At 39.0% G+C, this 19,100-nt stretch overlaps 2 protein-coding genes across 15 annotated transcripts in view; one reads left to right on the top strand and one right to left on the bottom strand.

Moving 5' to 3' along the window:
• The window catches only part of CMSS1 (cms1 ribosomal small subunit homolog), a 407,069-nt gene that overhangs the window by 281,447 nt on the left and 106,522 nt on the right, over positions 1–19,100 (bottom strand). The window lies entirely within an intron of this gene.
• FILIP1L (filamin A interacting protein 1 like) overlaps positions 1–19,100 on the top strand; it is a 299,778-nt gene that overhangs the window by 187,266 nt on the left and 93,412 nt on the right. For all 7 annotated transcript variants that reach the window (XM_070071972.1, XM_070071975.1, XM_051859370.2 and 4 more), the window contains one exon: positions 6,138–6,316. In XM_070071972.1, coding sequence (XP_069928073.1) covers positions 6,138–6,316 — 179 coding nt within the window. The remainder of the gene's footprint in view (positions 1–6,137; positions 6,317–19,100) is intronic.

The raw sequence follows: 19,100 nt of genomic DNA, 5'->3' as shown, positions 1-19,100 counted from the left end.
ATGGAAATGATCTGAAAAACTATCTAAGAAATAAAGTTTTTAAAAGCATATATTTTTAGATGAGTGCCTACTCTCTTTTTCCTTCAAAATTGTAATTGACAGCAAAAGCTCTTCCCGCCAAGTGTGCCCAGTATTTACAATGGTGAAGGTGAGCAGAAGAGGCAGTACTCCTTGCTGTTTTACTTGCTGACATTTCTAACACTTGGCATTCTTATTTTATTCTTCTATTTTCCTCTGAGACTTCAGTGGAAAATTTCATAATTTTTCATTTTTATAAAAAGGAAACAACGAGGAGCATGAGTTAAGGACTGGAGAGAATGAAAGCAAGCTTTGGACAAATTCCCCCTACATAAGCTCTGGCAACCGACCTCAGGACTGATCTCTAATGTCCTTGCTATTCTCGTCTTGGGTGTCTCATGAGAAAAGACTACCAGCTTGCCAAATTGTGAAGGAGTCTGGTCATGTGGCTCTGCTTCTCTGAGGGGTGAGGATGAGACCACCCAAGGTCTGTTGACTTGTGCTTTAATCCAAATTTTAAACAAAAGGAGTTGGAGTTGCATACAAGTCAACAGTGTTTAAACCCTATCCTGGTTCCCAAAGCACTGCCTGTGAAAGGGCATCAGGCACAAATTCCCCCACCTCTCTGGGCTCAAATGCAAAATAATGGTCACTGAATATGCCCCTAACAAAACTCCACAAAAGGCATAACCCCTCAACACTTCAGTGTGAAATGAAACAGAATGATTCCAAACTCATGTTGAAATGAGTAGGACAAGTCTGAGTTATAAAATAATTCTATACATAGGCAAAACTGGAAATACCCTTTCTGCAAATGTTTGCAATCCTCACTCTGCAAAGTGCCCCTGGAAATTATCATCCATGCTGCTTTACAAATCCAATCTCCTTTGATTACCACTTCCTCAGATACCTCTATACTCTCACCACACCACCACACCTCTCATACTTCCAAAACCATAATATGCCAGTTTTCTTCTTTCCTTCTACTTGCCCCACTTGCCCTTCTTTCTTCAGCTACCAGTATATCCAGTTCCTTGGAGGTCACAAAATGTATTGACACAACTCAGTACCCTAGCCCTCTACTGAAGGAGCAATGGGTGAGAAGTGGACAACCAGAGAATGAATAGTAAAGGAGAGTTCTAACTAGAATTCTCTAGATGGAGTTGAAGAAAAGAAAGGTTAAGGGGGCAGTGTGTCCATTAAACCTGGGTATCACAGGAGAAAACTCATTTGAGTGCTGAAAGGTTATTCTTTCACCTCCCCCCATCTCGGAGTGATAACATACCTCCTCCCATCCCCAACACACATGTTTTTATTTTCCTGATACTGTTCTTTTTGAAAAACTTAAAAAAAATCTTATTCATGTCTAGGGTAAACTAGAGGGAATTTATGTAGTTCTTAAGGCAAAACAGAACAAATTGCTCTTGGTTACTTGGTGTGGCAGGAATACTGACAGTAAGGTGCAAAACTAGTTAAGGCCTATGAAGTGGAACAAAAGATCTGGGTGGGAATAGGAATAGAATGTAGAGCTGTAATCAAGATGGAGATGGAGAAGAGGGAAGAACTCAGTCCCCAGTAGTTTAACTTTCTATTCCTTTCTAATCTAGGATTTCACATTGGAAGTTACCATTAAAAGAGAGAGAGAGAGAGAGAGAGAGAGAGAGAGAGAAACTTGAGCTAATGGCTTAACACATTCTTAGTGCTTTCAAAGATAGATCATAGTAAATATAACATTTGGGATTTATCAACGTAGTATAACAAAAGAATCTGAGTGTCTTATAAGCATACATTTAGGGCAATACTTATAGTACTTATTTTAAGCAAATATATAACTGCCTTTAAATTTTCTTTTTATTCCTTTACTTAATTATATTTGAAGAACTGATATAAAAAAAATAGTTGTACTTCATGCCTCAGGGTGTTTACTTTTTAAAGATTTATTTGTGGCCCGCGCCGTGGCTCAATAGGCTAATCCTCCACCTTGAGGCGCCAGCACACCGGGTTCTAGTCCCGGTCGGGGCGCCAGATTCTGTCCTGGTTGCTCTTCTTCCAGTCCAGCTCTCTGCTATGGCCCGGGAGTGCAGTGGAGGATGGCCCAAGTGCTTGGGCCCTGCACCTGCAAGGGAGACCAGGAGAAACACCTGGCTCCTGGCTTCGGATCAGTGTGGTGCACCAGCCGCAGCACGCTGGCCACAGAAGCCATTGGGGGGTGAACCAATGGAAAAAGGAATACCTTTCTCTCTGTCTCTCTCTCTCACTGTCCACTCTGCCTGTCAAAAAAAAACAAAAACAAAAACAAAAAGATTTATTTGTTTGAAAGTCAGAATTACAGAGAGAGAAAGAGACAGAGAAAGAAAGATCTTCCATTTGCTGGTTCACTCCCCAGATGGCCGCAATGGCTGGGGCTGGGCCAGGGACAGGCCAAAGCCAGAAGCCAGGAGCTTCCTCCAGGTCATCCATAGGGGTACCAGGGGCCCAAGCATTTGGGCCATCTTCTGCTGTCTTCCCAGGCCATTATCAGGGAGCTGGATCAGAAGTGGGGCAGCTGGGACATGAACTGGCACCCAAACAGGATGCTGGTATCTCAAGAGGTGGCTTTACCTACTATGCTACAATGCTGGCTCCACCTTCAGATTGTTTAATATCTCTGACGGATTGACCAAAAACAAATGATCAACAACCACAGACTGCTATAAAAGGATAATCAAGGAATAAAATTTAGATGTTGCAATTAGGAAAGCCAAGGTTCAGAACCTGTGGGGCAGGCATTGAGGCATAGCAGGTTAAGACACTACTTGGGATGCCCCATCCTATAATGACGTGCTGGGATCGAGTACTGTCTCCACTTCTGATCTAGCCCTGGCTTTAAAGGCATTTGGGGAGTGAACCAGCAGATGGAAGATCTTTCTCTGTCTCGCCCCCTTTCTCTTTCACTCTGCCCTTCAAATACATACATAAACAAATAAAAGCGTAAAAACAAAAAAGGAAATCCTCATGACGGGTAGGGCTTAGGTAGAACATGAAAGAATCCCATTCTGGCAATATGTCAGAATATCATAAAGTCACATAATTTAAAAAGTATCAAAATGTTAGGTAACATATAAAAAACACTATTAACTGCATAGATGACCTACATAGAAGAGATATCCTGAGCCAGAAACAAAAAGAGCAAGTTCTGTATACTGGCTTCTGGCTTTATACACTTTGAACCTTTCTTCTTTCTAATCAACAATGGAATGGAAAAGACACAAAGGTTTGAATTGATTATAATTAACTTACTTTTGAAAATTTTATAAAATATAGAACAATGTATGAATATTATATATGAATATATGAACAATAACATGTGACTAGTTGAAGAAGTTCAGAATGTAAAAGGATACAGGAAAGCTATATGAATAGCAGAAGTGGAAGAAAACACTGAGTATTTATACTTGATTGAGCCTTCTCAATCAAGTAAGATAAGACACAATAATAAGCAGGTACGGATGTGTTCAGGTCTAGTACTAGGGGTAACATGGACTTCATTCAAACAGATGTTTTGAGGAAACAGACTGGATGCTGACCAAGTATAAAGACAAGAATCACACATACACAGGTCCAGCTAAATTGAAAAATCACTCACAATGCTATCAAGAATGGAAAGAAAGATTTTTGAGGAATTGACCTGAAGTTACCCAGACCAAAATGAGAATGAGAGAAGACTATCATCACTCATAGTGAGAATGAGATTTGAAAGAGATTTCGGAAGGCTCTGGCAGTGGCAGTGTGGAGCCATGTTCCATTTCTAGAGCGTGAGACATGAAGGCAATAAGAAAAGTCACTCTTTCAAGATTTCAGTGTCATCAAAGAAAATCAGGTTTTCAGTACAGATAGGAAGAAGATGTAATTCATGTATGCATATTTGTTCACTATTGATCTACCGAATAGGTCACTTTGGCCACTTTCTGGATTAGTTTTAGCCCTATCTGTTTATTTAGAGTAATCAAAAGAAAGTATATTAAGAGAAGGACAATTTACAAAAACCAGTAGGAAAGAATGAGAAAAAACAAAGTTATAGCATACAAAGAAAATCAAATGGGGGGCGGGGAGGGCTGGTGCTGTGGGGTAGCAGGTGAAGCCAGTAGTGTCGGCATCCCATGTGGTCGCTGGTTCGAGTTCTGGCTGCTCCACTTCCCATCCAGCTCTTTTCTATGGCCTAGGAAAGCAGTAGAAGATGGCCCAAGTCCTTGGCTCCTGCGCCCATATGCGAGACCCAGAAGAAGCTCCTGGTTCCTAGCTTTGGATCGGCACAGCTCTGGCCATTGCGGTCAACTGGGGAGTGAACCAGCGAATGGAAGACCTACCTCTCTCTCTCTCTCTCTCTCTCTCTCTGCCTCTCCTTATCTCTCTGTGTAACTGACTTTCAGATAAATAAATCTTTAAAAAAATTATTGTTTCTTTCTAAACAAATATTCAGCAACCAAAAGAATATACACAAAACCTCTCATTCTTCATTCCTTCTAACAATGAAAGGATGAAAGCAAAAATCCACATACTGGGACTTAGTATATTTCTTTCACTCTAGGCAAAAAGTTGGATTTTACTAAGGGCAGAGAATAGGACATGCTATTGGGGAAGCTAAATTGATAAGCTGAAAGCTTGTCACCACACAAGAAACACCAGGAAGCCATCTTTTCAATCTTTCTGCCCCTAGAGGCCCCTGAAATGACTAAGGAGGCTTCCGGTTTTCTATCCTAGGTTTCAATTAAACTGCAAGTGGGGACAGATTAAAAAACGGAGTCATTCTTTGATAATCCCTTAGTACTTGAGGATGCATTAACTTACATTGCTCTGAACTGTTTTACGTGTATTTTTCTTTTCTTTCTAGTGAGAGTATAAGCACTTCAACTTCAAACATCTCTTGTATTCTCCATGGCAACTATCACAGTATTAGGTACATATGGTAGAATAGGCAATTAATAAATACTTGTTGCCTTGAGAAAACTGTGGCACTAGAATTGATCTTAGAAATTATCAAATCCAGCCTAGCATTCAGAGGTCAGAGAGAATTTGTTGGGTTCCATATGCTGGGACACACACCTTAGTTCTGTTTTTCTAAAATGAGCTGGCCATTTTGTGCTTTGGATTCCTACTCAAGTATATGCTTTTTAGTATAAATTGGCTTCATATTCACACAGTGTCATAAAATTTTAATCTTTTACAATAAAGGGAAAAGGCAAAAACCAACTATCATGATGTTCTAACAACAGCATTTAGTATTTAATCTGAAAACTCACATGTTTCAAAGCCATGTTCTTAATCCATCTTAATTTATCACTGGAAAAAGATCCTAAGCCATTTATACTTTTATAGAGCTCCTCATCACCCTCTTTTCTTTCTTGATTCCTAGCTTACCTGTCTTCAATCTGTAAAAATTTACTGTGTACCTATGATATGTAAAGTAGCTTGTTAGATGCTAAGAATTTAGGATGTAGATAAGCCCTGTCCTCAAGGCATTTATAGTGTAGAGGGGGACAGAAACATATAAATAAGGCATAGAGCAATTATTTTAAAACAAAGATGTAAGTACAGTGCTGTGAAATCCAGAAAGGACATAGTGCTTACATTTGATCACATTCATACTACTCATCAATATAGAATTAATGACCTGTGTATTGGAAATATCTTCTTGATGCTTAAAAAAGAAAAACAGATCAAGGGATCTAAGAGGGTTTTACAGATAGAGAGTACTTTAAGGTGGTCTGGGGTATAAGAAATCAGCTAATGTAGCTACAAAATCAAACACTGTGCAAGGATTCTCACCCTCAATATTCCTTTAGTATAGAATTCTGGAAAGAAAAGAGAGTGTTGGGAATGAAATATGAGGAAATTGTTCTGATATGTATGGAAGCACAAATTATTCTCTCTGGGAAATTTTGATGGCAATGTAAAGTCTACATTTGTGTTGAAATGCACCAAGAAATATCAGTTAACAAGAATAATGATAAACTGAAACAAGGAGTTAAAAATCTTATTGCTGAATTAATTAGTAAAACAAGAACAACTCTAAAACATTGAGAGAAGACAGTATTATGAACAATTTACAATTAACAGATAATAAATGTTTTCTTTTATAGTTGGACAAAGTTGTGGAAAAACATAAAGAATCTCACAAAAGAATCTTGGGACAGCTTTTAATGGCAGAAAAATCCCATAGGCAAACTATCCTGGAGTTGGAGGAAGAAAAGAGAAAACACAAAGAATACATGGAGAAGAGTGATGAATTTATAAGCTTACTAGAACAGGAATGTGAAAGGTAAGCCTGCTTTGAATCAAACAATGAGCCATTCTGCCAACTATTACTAACCTCTCACTATAGGCTGCACAGTGTACCACATATTAGGGATCTATGGATGATTATAGTACAACTTCTGCTCTTAAGATGTCATTGTCTATGGTGAAGAAAAAACATTACTAAAACAATGCCAAAATAACAGGATGTGACAAGGACTATGAGAGGGTAAGTGCTGGGCACCTAACTGCAACGAATGTCATGTTAAATGCAAGCCACAGGAGTCTAGTCTCCAGGCAAACAAGAATGGAAACCATATTGATAGTAAAGGGAGAAGTAAGTGTTATAGCATGGAGATGGGAAAACAACATCACTGCAAAGGGAACTCAAGCTTTCACACGGCTATAGCACAGGTTTGAGTGCAGGATGAGAAAGGGAAAGGCTAGCTCCATCAGCACTTGGACTTTATACTGCAGGCAAAAAGCAGCAAATGAAAAATCACAAGATGAGGAATGAAATGAACAAATAGGCTTCTTTAAAAAATCACTAAGATAACATAGAGGAAAGACTGGAGGAAGTTTAGACTGGAACAGGAAGCCTGCATAGGAGGCAAACATTCCGATGAAGAAGATAACGGGATGTGTCCCAATGGACATGGAATTGGAGGGAGGGGTGTGAACAAGAAATATTCATAATGTACAGTCCCTATGAGTTAGTCACTTAAGAGATTGGAGAGCAGAGCAATGAAAGGGAGCTACTGAAAAGCACTCAGGTTATTCACCAAGATATGGAATATGAATATGGCATAGATTTTTGTTGTTGCAGGATTTTCATTGAGCAGGATGAATTGTGTTAGGAGAAGGGGTGAGTACAACACAAATCTTGTTTTAGACATGTTGAGTACCAGGTACCTTGGTATACTCCAATGTTCGGTGGGAAGGAAGTTAGATACAATAAAAGCTCTCTGACTGTCGGTGCAGTGAGGGTAGAGAATGCTGAAAGAGGAACCCTACAATATATCAAAATGGTCAGTGGTTTTCCTGAGGAAAAGAGGTCAAGGAACCTAAGAAATAATGGCAGAAGGACCAGAAAAGAAGCAATGAAATGAAGCATGAAAAGACAAACAGCACCAATGAACACAGAAAAGATGAGAAATGTCCTAGGATTTGATGACAAAGAATACATTGGGGAAATTAATGAACCATTTCAATAAAGCAACAAGGGCAGAAGCCAAATGGCAATGCTGTAAAGAATAAATGAGATTATAGAAGTTTAACATTTAAACTAGTATTTTGAGACATTTGGCTGCAAATAAGGAAAGTTTGGTAGGCAAACCATATTTGGGGTAGATTATTTTGTTCCACTTTGGCCTCCTATGCTCAACCATCTTAAAATGTGCAAGTACCCATATTAAACTGAATACAACAATTAACCCTCTCTATCGATACTATAAAATAGGAAATAATGATCACTTGCAATGCCAAATTTTTACTGGAGACTTACTTCACTTTTGATATTTCTATGTGTACTTTTATGAGTTAGATAATTAATGATGCTGTGTTCTAACACAGAAAAAATAAGCTATGATTTCCTTTTTCAAAACACTGGTAATCTCAACTGCTTTATCATTTGAGCTAGGTAACTGACATTACACCAATATCAAGGCTAATAGCAAACTTTTACTTTTCAGTTAATTTCATGGTAGATATTCCATAGCCTTCAGACCCAGTCTAATCTTTCTAGATTTTTCACTCACTACATGGTGGCAGAGGTAAGGGGTCCTTGTTAACTTACTGCATCATGAACTCAAATACCTACAGGGGCAGATTAAAGGAGCACAAGAAATCTGGCACCAAGAGAAGATTAGATGCAGACATGACAATTTAAGATCTGTTATTCAATGAGACAATGTAATATTAAATATTATTTCAAACTCCAGGGGTTTGGCACCAGTGGCCTCATTTAGCCTACATAATTACTTGGCACTAACTTGCTGAACACTTTCTGTCTGAGATATGCCTGCCCAAAGGGCTGAGAACATCAATAGAGAAGGCAAAATGGTAGAGATTTCAGAGGGGGAAGGTGATGGATGGGCTGCTGGGCTACAGTGATAGCACTCATTGTTGTAGCTCTTATTATCTTCAGGAAGACGATCCAGAAGCGACACTATATAACATTGGGAGGCAGATGGTGAAAATGATTTAAACTAAAAGAGCAAAGAGGAACAACACTGAGAATGGGAACAAAGATCAGAGGGAATAAAGGTCATGGGCTGTAGGGAAAGAAAAATAGTAGGATAAATGTAAAGTGTATACAATGGAATCAGAATACTAAAAATTGTATTTCTACAGGTGTCAAATGAGTTTAAAAGGAAGAATTTCAGAGATTATGTATTTTTTAAACCTATATAGTACATAAAGTTGCCTTGAAAAATTTCATTAAACATACCACCACCAAGCAGCAGGCTAAACAGGGTCTCTCACTCCCTGATCAGTCACTCCAAAAGATATGAGAACATGTACCATTTCCATTTGCCAGGGAGTAGCTTCCAGATGAACTCTCTGGGTGAGAGAACGTTAAACCTACCCTCAGTGCATCTGATGCACAGGTGACTCATCCCCTGCTTTGCCTGTATGGTACATTTGTATTCGCCCTCCCTTTTTTCTCCTCTGCCTTCCCAGTAGACTGCAGGTCTCATGAGGCATAACTGACTTTCACCTGCTGTAAAGCCATGTACATCAAAGTATTAGATGAACACCACCTGACAAAATGGAGGAAACTCTAATGATTTCAGGTACACAGCCGAAGGAGGTGCTGACATACAAGAAGGTGAAATATCAGTAATATGTCTCATTTTCAGGTGGCAAGGCAAAACACACACCATCACTGAGCACTCAAACATATGCAGGAGTACTTCCTCTTTATCACACAGCCACCCTCAAAAAAGCAAGACTAACTTACCCTAAGGGGTCAAAGAATAATGTTTACTTCCTTCCTCAAACAAAGTGATGTAAGCCACTCCCAAATTAGTGACCCTTGGCACAGTGAAACAAAGGTACCTTAACTCTCATAAAGTGGGGGTTGGAGGAGGAAAGCTACAAAGGTCTATCTGATTGAAACTGAAGGTTTCACACTCATTCTTTAAGCATTGGTTAATATCTCCTTGGAAATAAAATGAAAATTAAGAAATACATGATTGAGGTTGTTAATGAGACCTTGGAGGATGTAATGATGAATTTCAAATTAAGGCTCAATTTCTGTATTTACTTTGGAGAATTCAGTTTATGTGGAAAACCCTAAAGGAGCCTGATGTCACACATTGAGTTCAGGCCAAAATGTTTGCCAAGTGATGTCGCTGTCGTAATCAGTCACCAGTTGGCTTTCCCACCAAGCGCTGGTGGGGGCAGGGATCAGCTCAGGAAAGTCTGTTCCCAAGCATGTTAATGTAAAGTTTCCTTAGTTGTAATCTGTGCGGTTTGGTCTGTATACATGAAAATATTATATCCACATTTCATGACAACTTTCTGCTTTCCTAACAGCTCCAATGTGTGGATATATGTGTCACCAATGACCTGAATTATGTATTTGGCTGAATTACAAGAGAAGTCTATGTGAAAGGTTTTACACAAAGGCAATGCCAGTGATTTTTTGCCTTTCTGGATGGCTTCATAGGAAAGCCAAAACAAAAAATCACTTTCAGTGTAATTTTGCAAAATTTTCCCATAAATGAAATTTCAATTTTGTCTTCCAAAATAACTTGCATAAATTTTTTTCTGTTTCAGTCTCAATGTAGGGAAAAAGGCTACAAAATAAAACAAAGATTTTTTTTTAAACTATGCATTCTTTCAAAATATGAAAGCAAACTCTGTGTACTAACCATATATATTACTGCATTTCTGGCCTTGGAATAACCACTAAGGCAGGAAACAAATATTGTTATGGCAACTCAGTATAAAAACTGTGGCTTCAATCATGGATTCTTTTAAAGCCTTAAATTACTTTTCATAATATCTTGGCCAAGTAGGTTAGCACTGATATTCCGATTTTATAAAACAAGCGTTCAAATGGTCATTTCTCAAAGTCAAGCAATGGTGAAGAATCAGAAGTAGAATTAACTTTTTATTCTGGTCCTTCCTGGGTTTGACTAGATAGATCAGTAAGGCAGGGGCTACAGGGACCTTTGAGTGAGTCACCAAGATTCTACCACCTTCAGGAGTCATGGCCTTGGCCACACTCTGTACAAGTCCTTTCTTGTTAGGTTTTCATGAAGAACAAAGCACTTCCAGCTCTGTATGGCTGAAGCAACTTTATAAACAAAGACTTCAATCATGGACCCACGTCTACCATGAAAAGTCTATTTTCCAGACTGGGAACAAGCAAGGTGACTGAAACACTGGTTGAGTTACAGTTGATCCTATTGTTAACAGAATATATTGGACTACCTTCAAAGGTTTCTCTCAAAAACATCCAAACTTCCTTCTAGAAGCTTTGCATATTTCCTTGAATCACAAAAGTGAATAAGTGTGTTAATTTATTGAACTCTTTGGTTAAATTAACTAGTTAGCTGATGCTGCTTACCATTGATTCATTCATTCATTGTATAAAATTGATTAAATGTCTGCTACAAGCCAGTTCCTGGGCTAGATATGGGCTGAAGAACTTAGATAAGGTCTTTACTGACATATACCCCAAATAATTTGTTCACTGTGTAAAATAGGCACACCACAAAAAACTTAAGACATGATAGTGATGTTTCTAAGGCACTATGAGATCATGATGGGTAGGAAAAAAAGGACCCCTATGGTAAAATAACATAGCAAAATGTAATGCTCATGAACACAGAACATGTAGGAGATACCAGTAAACCCACTACACTAGAGTACTTTCTTGCTGCTATTGCCATTAGGCTTTTCAGCTTCTTTGGTCTTACATCTCAGCTTTTAAGAGTATTCCACAGGGCAAAATATAGTGGGTATAACACTTTAGAAAATAAATCAGGTATACTTTTAGAAATAATATTTGGAAAGCCAGCAGTTTTAAATTTCATGCACACTAAACTATTGTTGTAGAATACATTGTACTCAAGTGCAATCATTTCCTTTCCATTTTCTGGCAAGGAGCTGCTTGTATTACATATTCTTGAGACTATGTCTTGCAAGTAGTGAAATGGATGCCAGATCTCCATTTGACCTTTGTCAGGGATAGCCAGTTCTCTGTCAGAACAAAATGGAGACCTCCCACAAACATATATTTTGGTATTATAATTCTATAGAGAATTACAGTGTGATGGCTTAGGGTTCATACACCCCAGTCCTAACACAAAATCTGGGCATGGATACAGAAAGGGTAATTACCTCATGTGGGTACCAAAAAACCATCTGGGACTATACACTATGACTTAACTTTCAGCAATTGTCACAAAACCATATCCTCGTAACTGCACAATTCAGCAATTTCCATACAACACCATTTAATTACAGAGGTCAAAACTTGGATACAGTGATGATGCTATTTGATTGCTTTTCCTTCCCAGAAAGCTGAGCTAAATTTTACAAGTAAGTTTTCAGACTGCATCTGCAACTAGTATGTAACTCTAGACAATTCCATATAACCCTCTTTCCTTGTAAGTAAAACAAAAGCACGGAATGGATTTGTACATCTCTGTCAAATCTAAATATCTGTGGCTATGTGTCTTGCTGAGGACATTAACCATATATTGAGAGGTCAGTCAGTTGGAATAACAGTTCTTCTACCCTGATTTCAAATCCAAATCTGTATTTCCATTCTTAATTTCTGTATATTCTACTGCTCCTCAAATTTCACACATTAAAAACTGAGCCTAATATCATCTTTGCATATCCAGGTCCACTTGCAACCTTTCTATTCCTGTCAATGCCACTACAATGAATCAATCTATCAGACTATCTATAAAAATTAAAGAAATCTCAAATCACAAGATTTAAGCTAGAAAAGACCTAGCAATCTAGACCAACCCTCTGATGTATGAATTGAGAAAAGTAAGGGCCATCACGAGGAAATTCCCTCAACTAGGAAATCCCCAAAAACTTGCAGTTAAGTATTTGCAAAGCCAGACCAGAAGCCAACTCTCTTGATAATATATTTGGCATTATTCTCCCTAGAATCATTACTAAGTACTTAAGCCTTGTGCTTGATGGTGTGAGATTCAGAAGAAACTTAAGATACAACTATAATAAAGTTGAAAAGACAAGACTTTTATAAAATAATACATGGATAATTCAGGCAGAACTCAGGTGTTCATTTTGTGGTACAGACATCTACATTGCACTGTGGGAGGTCAGGCAAAAAGGAGTTTAATGACTGCAATTATCCAATAGCTAGCACAGTCCCAGAGGAATGCAGGGCATACAGTAAGTGCTGGATAAATACATCTAACTGGCTCATAGCTAGTAGTTTAATAGGCCTATAAAACAGGAAGCCAAACACTGAATGTGGAAAGGCAACCTCAAACTTCTGTTCCATCTGGACCATAAAATTTAAGAGGAAGAAGAGTCATTAAACCATATCAAAATGGAAATTTTTGCTTCCTAAATGGAAATCAAGGTGAAAAATTAGACTTAAACTATATCCTTAATTTGCAACTTGTAGTAAACTTTCCTGGCAGGGGTATTAACCCCTTACACTACAAGATGAAGCCAAACAGCTTTGGCTAGCTAAGAGGATAGAGATGATTAGCACAAAGGATGAGCAGATGTCATTACACAAAAGTATCTTATGAAAGAGAGCAGAATATCAGAGTTAAAAGACAAACTCAAGTAGAGCAACAAGGGTTTGAAGCATGAACCCATTCTCTCATGTTTCCACACTGCTATTTGACCGTAAGCAAAGCACTTCATCTCTTTAAGTCTCAGTTTCACCATTCCGTGGTGTGGATAGGATCTGACATTGTCTCCCAAGAGTTCATGTGTTAGGAGCCTTGTCCTCAGTGCTGCAGTGAGAAGTGGCATGGAACCTTTGAGATGAGGGGGTCTACTGAGAAGAAATTAGATCACTGAAGGTGCTGCCCCTGGAAGGAACTGATTCAAAGTTTCATGGGGAACATGTGAGAGGACTTTTACAAAAATCAAGCTTGCCTCCCTCATTTCCTGCTACAGCATGTTATCACTCCCTCTCATGTGCACTCCCACCATGCAACTATCTGCCATGTGACACAGCTAAGGACCCCTCACCAGTTACAAGCCAATGCTGGCACCATGCCATTGAACCTCCAAATTGTCAGCTAAATTTCTTTACAAAGTACCCAGCCTCAGGTATTTCATTATAACAAAAATCAGACCAATGTACACCAATTGTTAAAAAAGTGATATGGATCTCATAGATTCTTGTGTACAAGTATAATGCATAGAAAGTGCTACACATGGTTGCTGGCACACAGAAAGCACTAATTGAGCATTAACATTAAGCAGAACTTTCTAGGTAAACAGAACACACACACACATACACAAACACACACCACATACAGGTTTACATTTATTATAAGGGGTTGGCTTACATGATGAAGGAGGTTGAAGTCCCACAGTTACTTGTAAACAGGGGAATAAGAAAAACCAATGATGTAGTTTGAAGACCTGAGAGCTGGACAGTTCGTGGTATAGATTCCAATTTGCGTCTGAAGTCTTGAGCACCAGGAATGCCAAGGACTGAAGCTCAAGCAATCAGGCACAGTTTATTCAAATTTCCTTTGCCTTTTTGCTCCATTCTAGTTGCCAATGGATTTGATGACACCTACCTATAGTGGCAGTGGCCATATGGTGTTTTTTTTTTTTTGACAGGCAGAGTGGACAGCTGCGGCCGGCGCACCGCGCTGATCTGATGGCAGGAGCCAGGTACTTCTCCTGGTCTCCCATGGGGTGCAGGGCCCAAGTACTTGGGCTATCCTCCACTGCACTCCCTGGCCACAGCAGAGAGCTGGCCTGGAACAGGGGCAACCAGGACAGAATCCGGCACCCCGACCGGGACTAGAACCCGGTGTGCCGGCGCTGCATGGCGGAGGATTAGCCTGTGAGCCACGGCGCTGGCCGGCCATATGTTTTACTTAGTCTACTAATACAGATGTTAAACTCGTTTAGAAACATTCTCACAGACACATCCAGAAATCACATATAAACAGCTATCTGGTCATCCTTTGGCTCAGTCAAGTTGACATACAAAACTAACACCACCACAGGCATCATTTTCCAAATCTACCTTTCTTAAAAGTAGCCTGTTCATGTATTCTGTGCCATGCTGTGGAGTATTTTCTGGATTGCTAAGACCCTGTACTGGGTACTAAAGATGTGACAATGAGTACCAGCCTTCAAGAGGCACACTGTTCAGTTAAGGGAGAGAGACTTCTTTGTACAATGCAGACTAAGTACAATGTAGAGTTGCAGGTCAATGATAAAAGAGAATACAGAGGAGGCACACATGAAAGATCATTCTCAATGTACCGTCATATTTTATTTCCTGTGTTCTACATATATTAGTGAACATCCATCCTAGCGATTTAGCACTGAATAGGGCTGAGCCAGGCAGGATAGTGTTCAATGGGCTTATTTTTTTAAACTCCTGAGATCTATTTTCTCTTTTTTTTTGGAAGTCATGCTACCTAGATAAGCAGAAATGTAATGTAAATATAGTATTGTGAAGATCACAGTGTTCCATACATATGAAATCAACCCATACAATGATTTTTAGGTATACTAAAACAATATAGAAGAAGGCATTGTCGCAGTGGATAAGATGCCGCTTAAGACACCTGCATCCCCTACTGGAATGCTCAGTTTTGACTCTTAAGTTTCTACCTTACCAGGAGGCTACATGTAATGGTTCTAGTAGTTGGGTCCCTGCCACCCCTGTGAGAGACCCAGATAGAGTTGCTGGCTCCCAGTCTCAGCCTGGCCCAGCCCTAGCTATTGAAGACAACTGGGGAGTGAACCAGTAGATAGGAGATCTCTATCTACCTCTCTTTCTGTCTCTCCATCTTTCAAAATAAAATAAACAAAATCCTAGTGGTCTTTTAAATTCCCACTGTCACAAGACTGCCCACACTAATCATACCCTGTTACCTAATGTTATGGTAAAAAATAAAATATTCCCACTGGAAGGTAAGTGGATTTATTTTTGATGTTCTTATTCATAGCCCCTTCCGTGGGCCAGGAACATAGAGAAATTATAAAAATATATATATATATATGTATATATATATATTTAAGGAGTGAATGAAATAGAGAAAAAGTGACTATACTTTAAACCCTTATTTTTCAATTAATCCTGTAACATAAATTGACTTCTGGGTTATCGCCCTCAGTTCGCATGGTTGTGGGAGAATGGGCTCTGAGTCAAGTCAATTTTGATGGAGAAAACAGAATAAGCTTGAGAGTGGCAGGGACTCAACTACTTGAGCAATCACCCAGGGAGCCTCCTGGGGTGCACATTAGTGGGAAGCTAGGATCCAGAGTGGCATCAGGACAACAGTCCAAATAGGCTGAGATGGGAATCCTTGCATCTCACCACTAGACCAAACATCCATCACTAAAGTGTAATTTTTAAGATGAATACTCCTATATCACACAGATATATCACAATTTATTTAACAAATTCCCTTTGAGGGCATTTAGATTCCTCCCAATTGTTCACTGTTTTAAATAGCACTATGATGAATAGCCTTATTCCTGAATTCATTTTTATGCCTTCATGGTTGTTGCTTTTTTTTTTTTTTTTTTTTAATTTGGCAGGTAGAGTTACAGACAGAGAGAGAGAAAGATCTTTGGTTCGCTCCCAAATGGCCGCTACAGCCGACGCTGTGCCGATCCGAAGCCAGGAGCCAGGTGCTTTCTCCTGGTCTCCCATGCGGGTGCAGGGGCCCAAGTACTTGGGCCATCCTCCACTGCCCTCCTGGGCCACAGCAGAGAGCTGGACAGGAAGAGGAACAATCAGGACTAGAACCCAGTGCCTACACGGGATGCAGGTGCCGCAGGCAGAGGATTAACCAAGTGAGCCACAGCGCCGGCCCCAATTGTTGCCTTATAATAAATCTTAGATGTGAAATTGCTGCATGAAAAGTTATGAATCTATTTAAGGATTCTGAAGCCTTCATGTAAACTGCCAACTATAAATAGATATTTATACCATCTCTTAACAATGAAGTCAAATATTCATTTCATATTTTATAACTTTACCTGAGACTAATCTTGAATATAACCTACTGTTAACATGATATTTAAAAGTTTATAAAGTAAATTTTAATAACATGAATCAGACTTTTTTTTTCTACTGTCTTGAGTTTGGATTTTAGAGATGTGTTACTTCTGGGGGGAAAAACAGCTATCATTAAAAACACACTTAACGATTATAATATTTTCTTAAAAGAATATTTTGACCTTGTCAATATAATTTCAGCATATTTCCTTTCCCCCATTAAATTCTGGATGTATGGCCCAGTGAAACTGGTCTTCTAAAATACCACCTCTCTTGCTTTGAAAGCCTCCTCCCTACATCCTACACCAAGACTTCAAGTCCAAATCCAGGGTGCTGACTCACCTTTCCCAACACATGACCTATCTGGCAATAGTCCACAACACTTAGAGTTGGCCCTAGGTTCTCCTACGAAGTCTGACTTGTTTAACATGAAAGGGTCTAAGGCTTACTCAGCTAAATTTCCACTCTAATAGTTTAGTGGGTTTGTAGTGTGTGATAATTCTATAATTTCTTCTGTTTAACTAAATTTCTACTCACCAATTATCTCTTCTTCATTTTTGTTTTGTATTTAGTAAGTACACACACTTCCAATGGCATTTTCCCACTCATTTCTTTTTTTTTAAGGCTTTATTTTTTTATTTGAGAGATAAAGTTACAGACAGAGAGAAAGGTCTTCCATCTGCTGGTTACTCCCCAAATGGCTGCAACAACTGGAGCTAAGCTGATCAGAAGCCAGGAGCCAGGAGCTTCCTCTGAGACTCCCACTAGGTGCAGAAGCCCAAGCACTCGGGCCACTCTCTACTGCTTTACCAGGCGATAAGCAGAGAGTTGGATCAGAACAAGAGCAGTAGGGACACAAATAGGCACCCATGTGGGATGCCGGACTGGCAGGCAGAGTTCCAGCCCATCATGCCACAGCGCTGGCCCCTTTCCCATTCATTTCTATTATTTTCTCAATAGCAGCCTGAAATTTGAGACACCTGACAAAAAGGTAACATAATTGCATGAAATATTTCAGAAGAAATTAATAGGACTTATGAGGTAGAACATTATTTTTTGTGTTCTTTTCTTTAAAATAGGCAATTTCTAACTCAGTTTTGCTACTTTATATATTTCATTTTTTGTTCTGAACAAATATGATACTCAAGGTATTTTATACCATTGGAATATACTTAAGTAAAGGAGAAGTATGGAAAAAAGTGAACTACCTGTGATTATCACAACATTGCATAATAAAAAATATTTTCTACAAAGCTATCAGAGAGATCTCAAAATTGAATACTTACCATTAGTATCCATAGTAGAGACAAAATACATGGCAATTTTCCCACATTCCCCTGTGGGATACACATCTGTCATTTGTTTAATGTCAAATTGCTTCCTATACTAAACAGATTTGTTGATTAATTAAAGCTCCAGCTAATAATCTACACAGGAGCACTCCAGCTGTACTAGAGTCATCATTTCAAACATGACAGCATTAAGCCATTAGGGGAGCATGTATATCAAGCTGAAAGGTCTTTTCCTGTGTTTATTTGTGTAGATACAGATGGAGAGAAGCAGGGGTATCTTCATGTATAAGGATTCAGTGGTTTATTCTCACTGCTCTTTTGAGTGCTAAGATTTTTATCAATAAACAGAGTAAGAGGCACAGCATAACAAAATGTTGGGGGGGGGGGATCACTCCTTAATTTAATCTATGTTGAATTCTGAGTGAGCCATGCCTTCATAATAACAAAGCATCCTGCACAGCCTCTGAATGGCAGGAATTACATTTTCTTTAGCTGGAAGAGTTCAATCTTGAGACATGCCTCCCTGTCTCCTCTGAATAAGCTCATTTTTTCCCCCCTAGCCTGGATTTATTTTGTTTGCTCAGAAAAGTTGCAGAGCAGTCACTTCTCACTTCCAGTTTCAGAAAGAAACCTCAAGAAGTTAAGGAAATTTGTGGTTTCATAATGAAGTTTTCTTATGAGCCCTCATAATGACCAACAGGTTGGGGTGGTCAGGAATGACACACACATGTGTATGCAGTGTGCAAACACAGGTAATTCCAGTGAAGCTTACTTACAGTGTTTCACAAATAAGGTCAAATTCCTCTTTTACTAAATGATGATACTGGATTCAAACTTTCTCACATAAGCTCTATTCCTTAATAAGTATTTTTTCTAAAATTATCTCCAAATTATAACGTATTTGGAGAGGAGTGTTTCAGGGTTCAGAAAGGTACGGTGAAAAATAGTAACAGGTTGGCAGTATATGAAAGGGGAATGGTGGAGACCTTGACATATGGCAAAGTTCAAGGCCATCCAGGCAGCTTTCTGATTGATTCCTTCAGTTTTACTAGTAAGCACAAAAGAATGACATTATATAGATGATTAGAAATGAAACTAGACTTCAGGAATCTAGTTTTTGAGAGTAGAATAGTATGATGAGAAAAGAGAAAAAAAAAATTTGTTCTTGGAAACTAGTAAAGGAAAATGAGTACTGAACAAATATATGAGCACTGGAAGGCAGGCCCTCAACATGAGACATCAGAGACCAGCACTAGAAGTAGAGGCAAAATGGATCTTGTGATCTTCACTTCTTGTGT

This window comes from Oryctolagus cuniculus, chromosome 4 (assembly GCF_964237555.1).
Source record: "Oryctolagus cuniculus chromosome 4, mOryCun1.1, whole genome shotgun sequence".
In the NCBI taxonomy this organism is placed as follows: domain Eukaryota; kingdom Metazoa; phylum Chordata; class Mammalia; order Lagomorpha; family Leporidae; genus Oryctolagus; species Oryctolagus cuniculus.
Note: the sequence above shows the minus strand (reverse complement) of the source record. Positions and strands in the feature narration are given on the sequence as shown.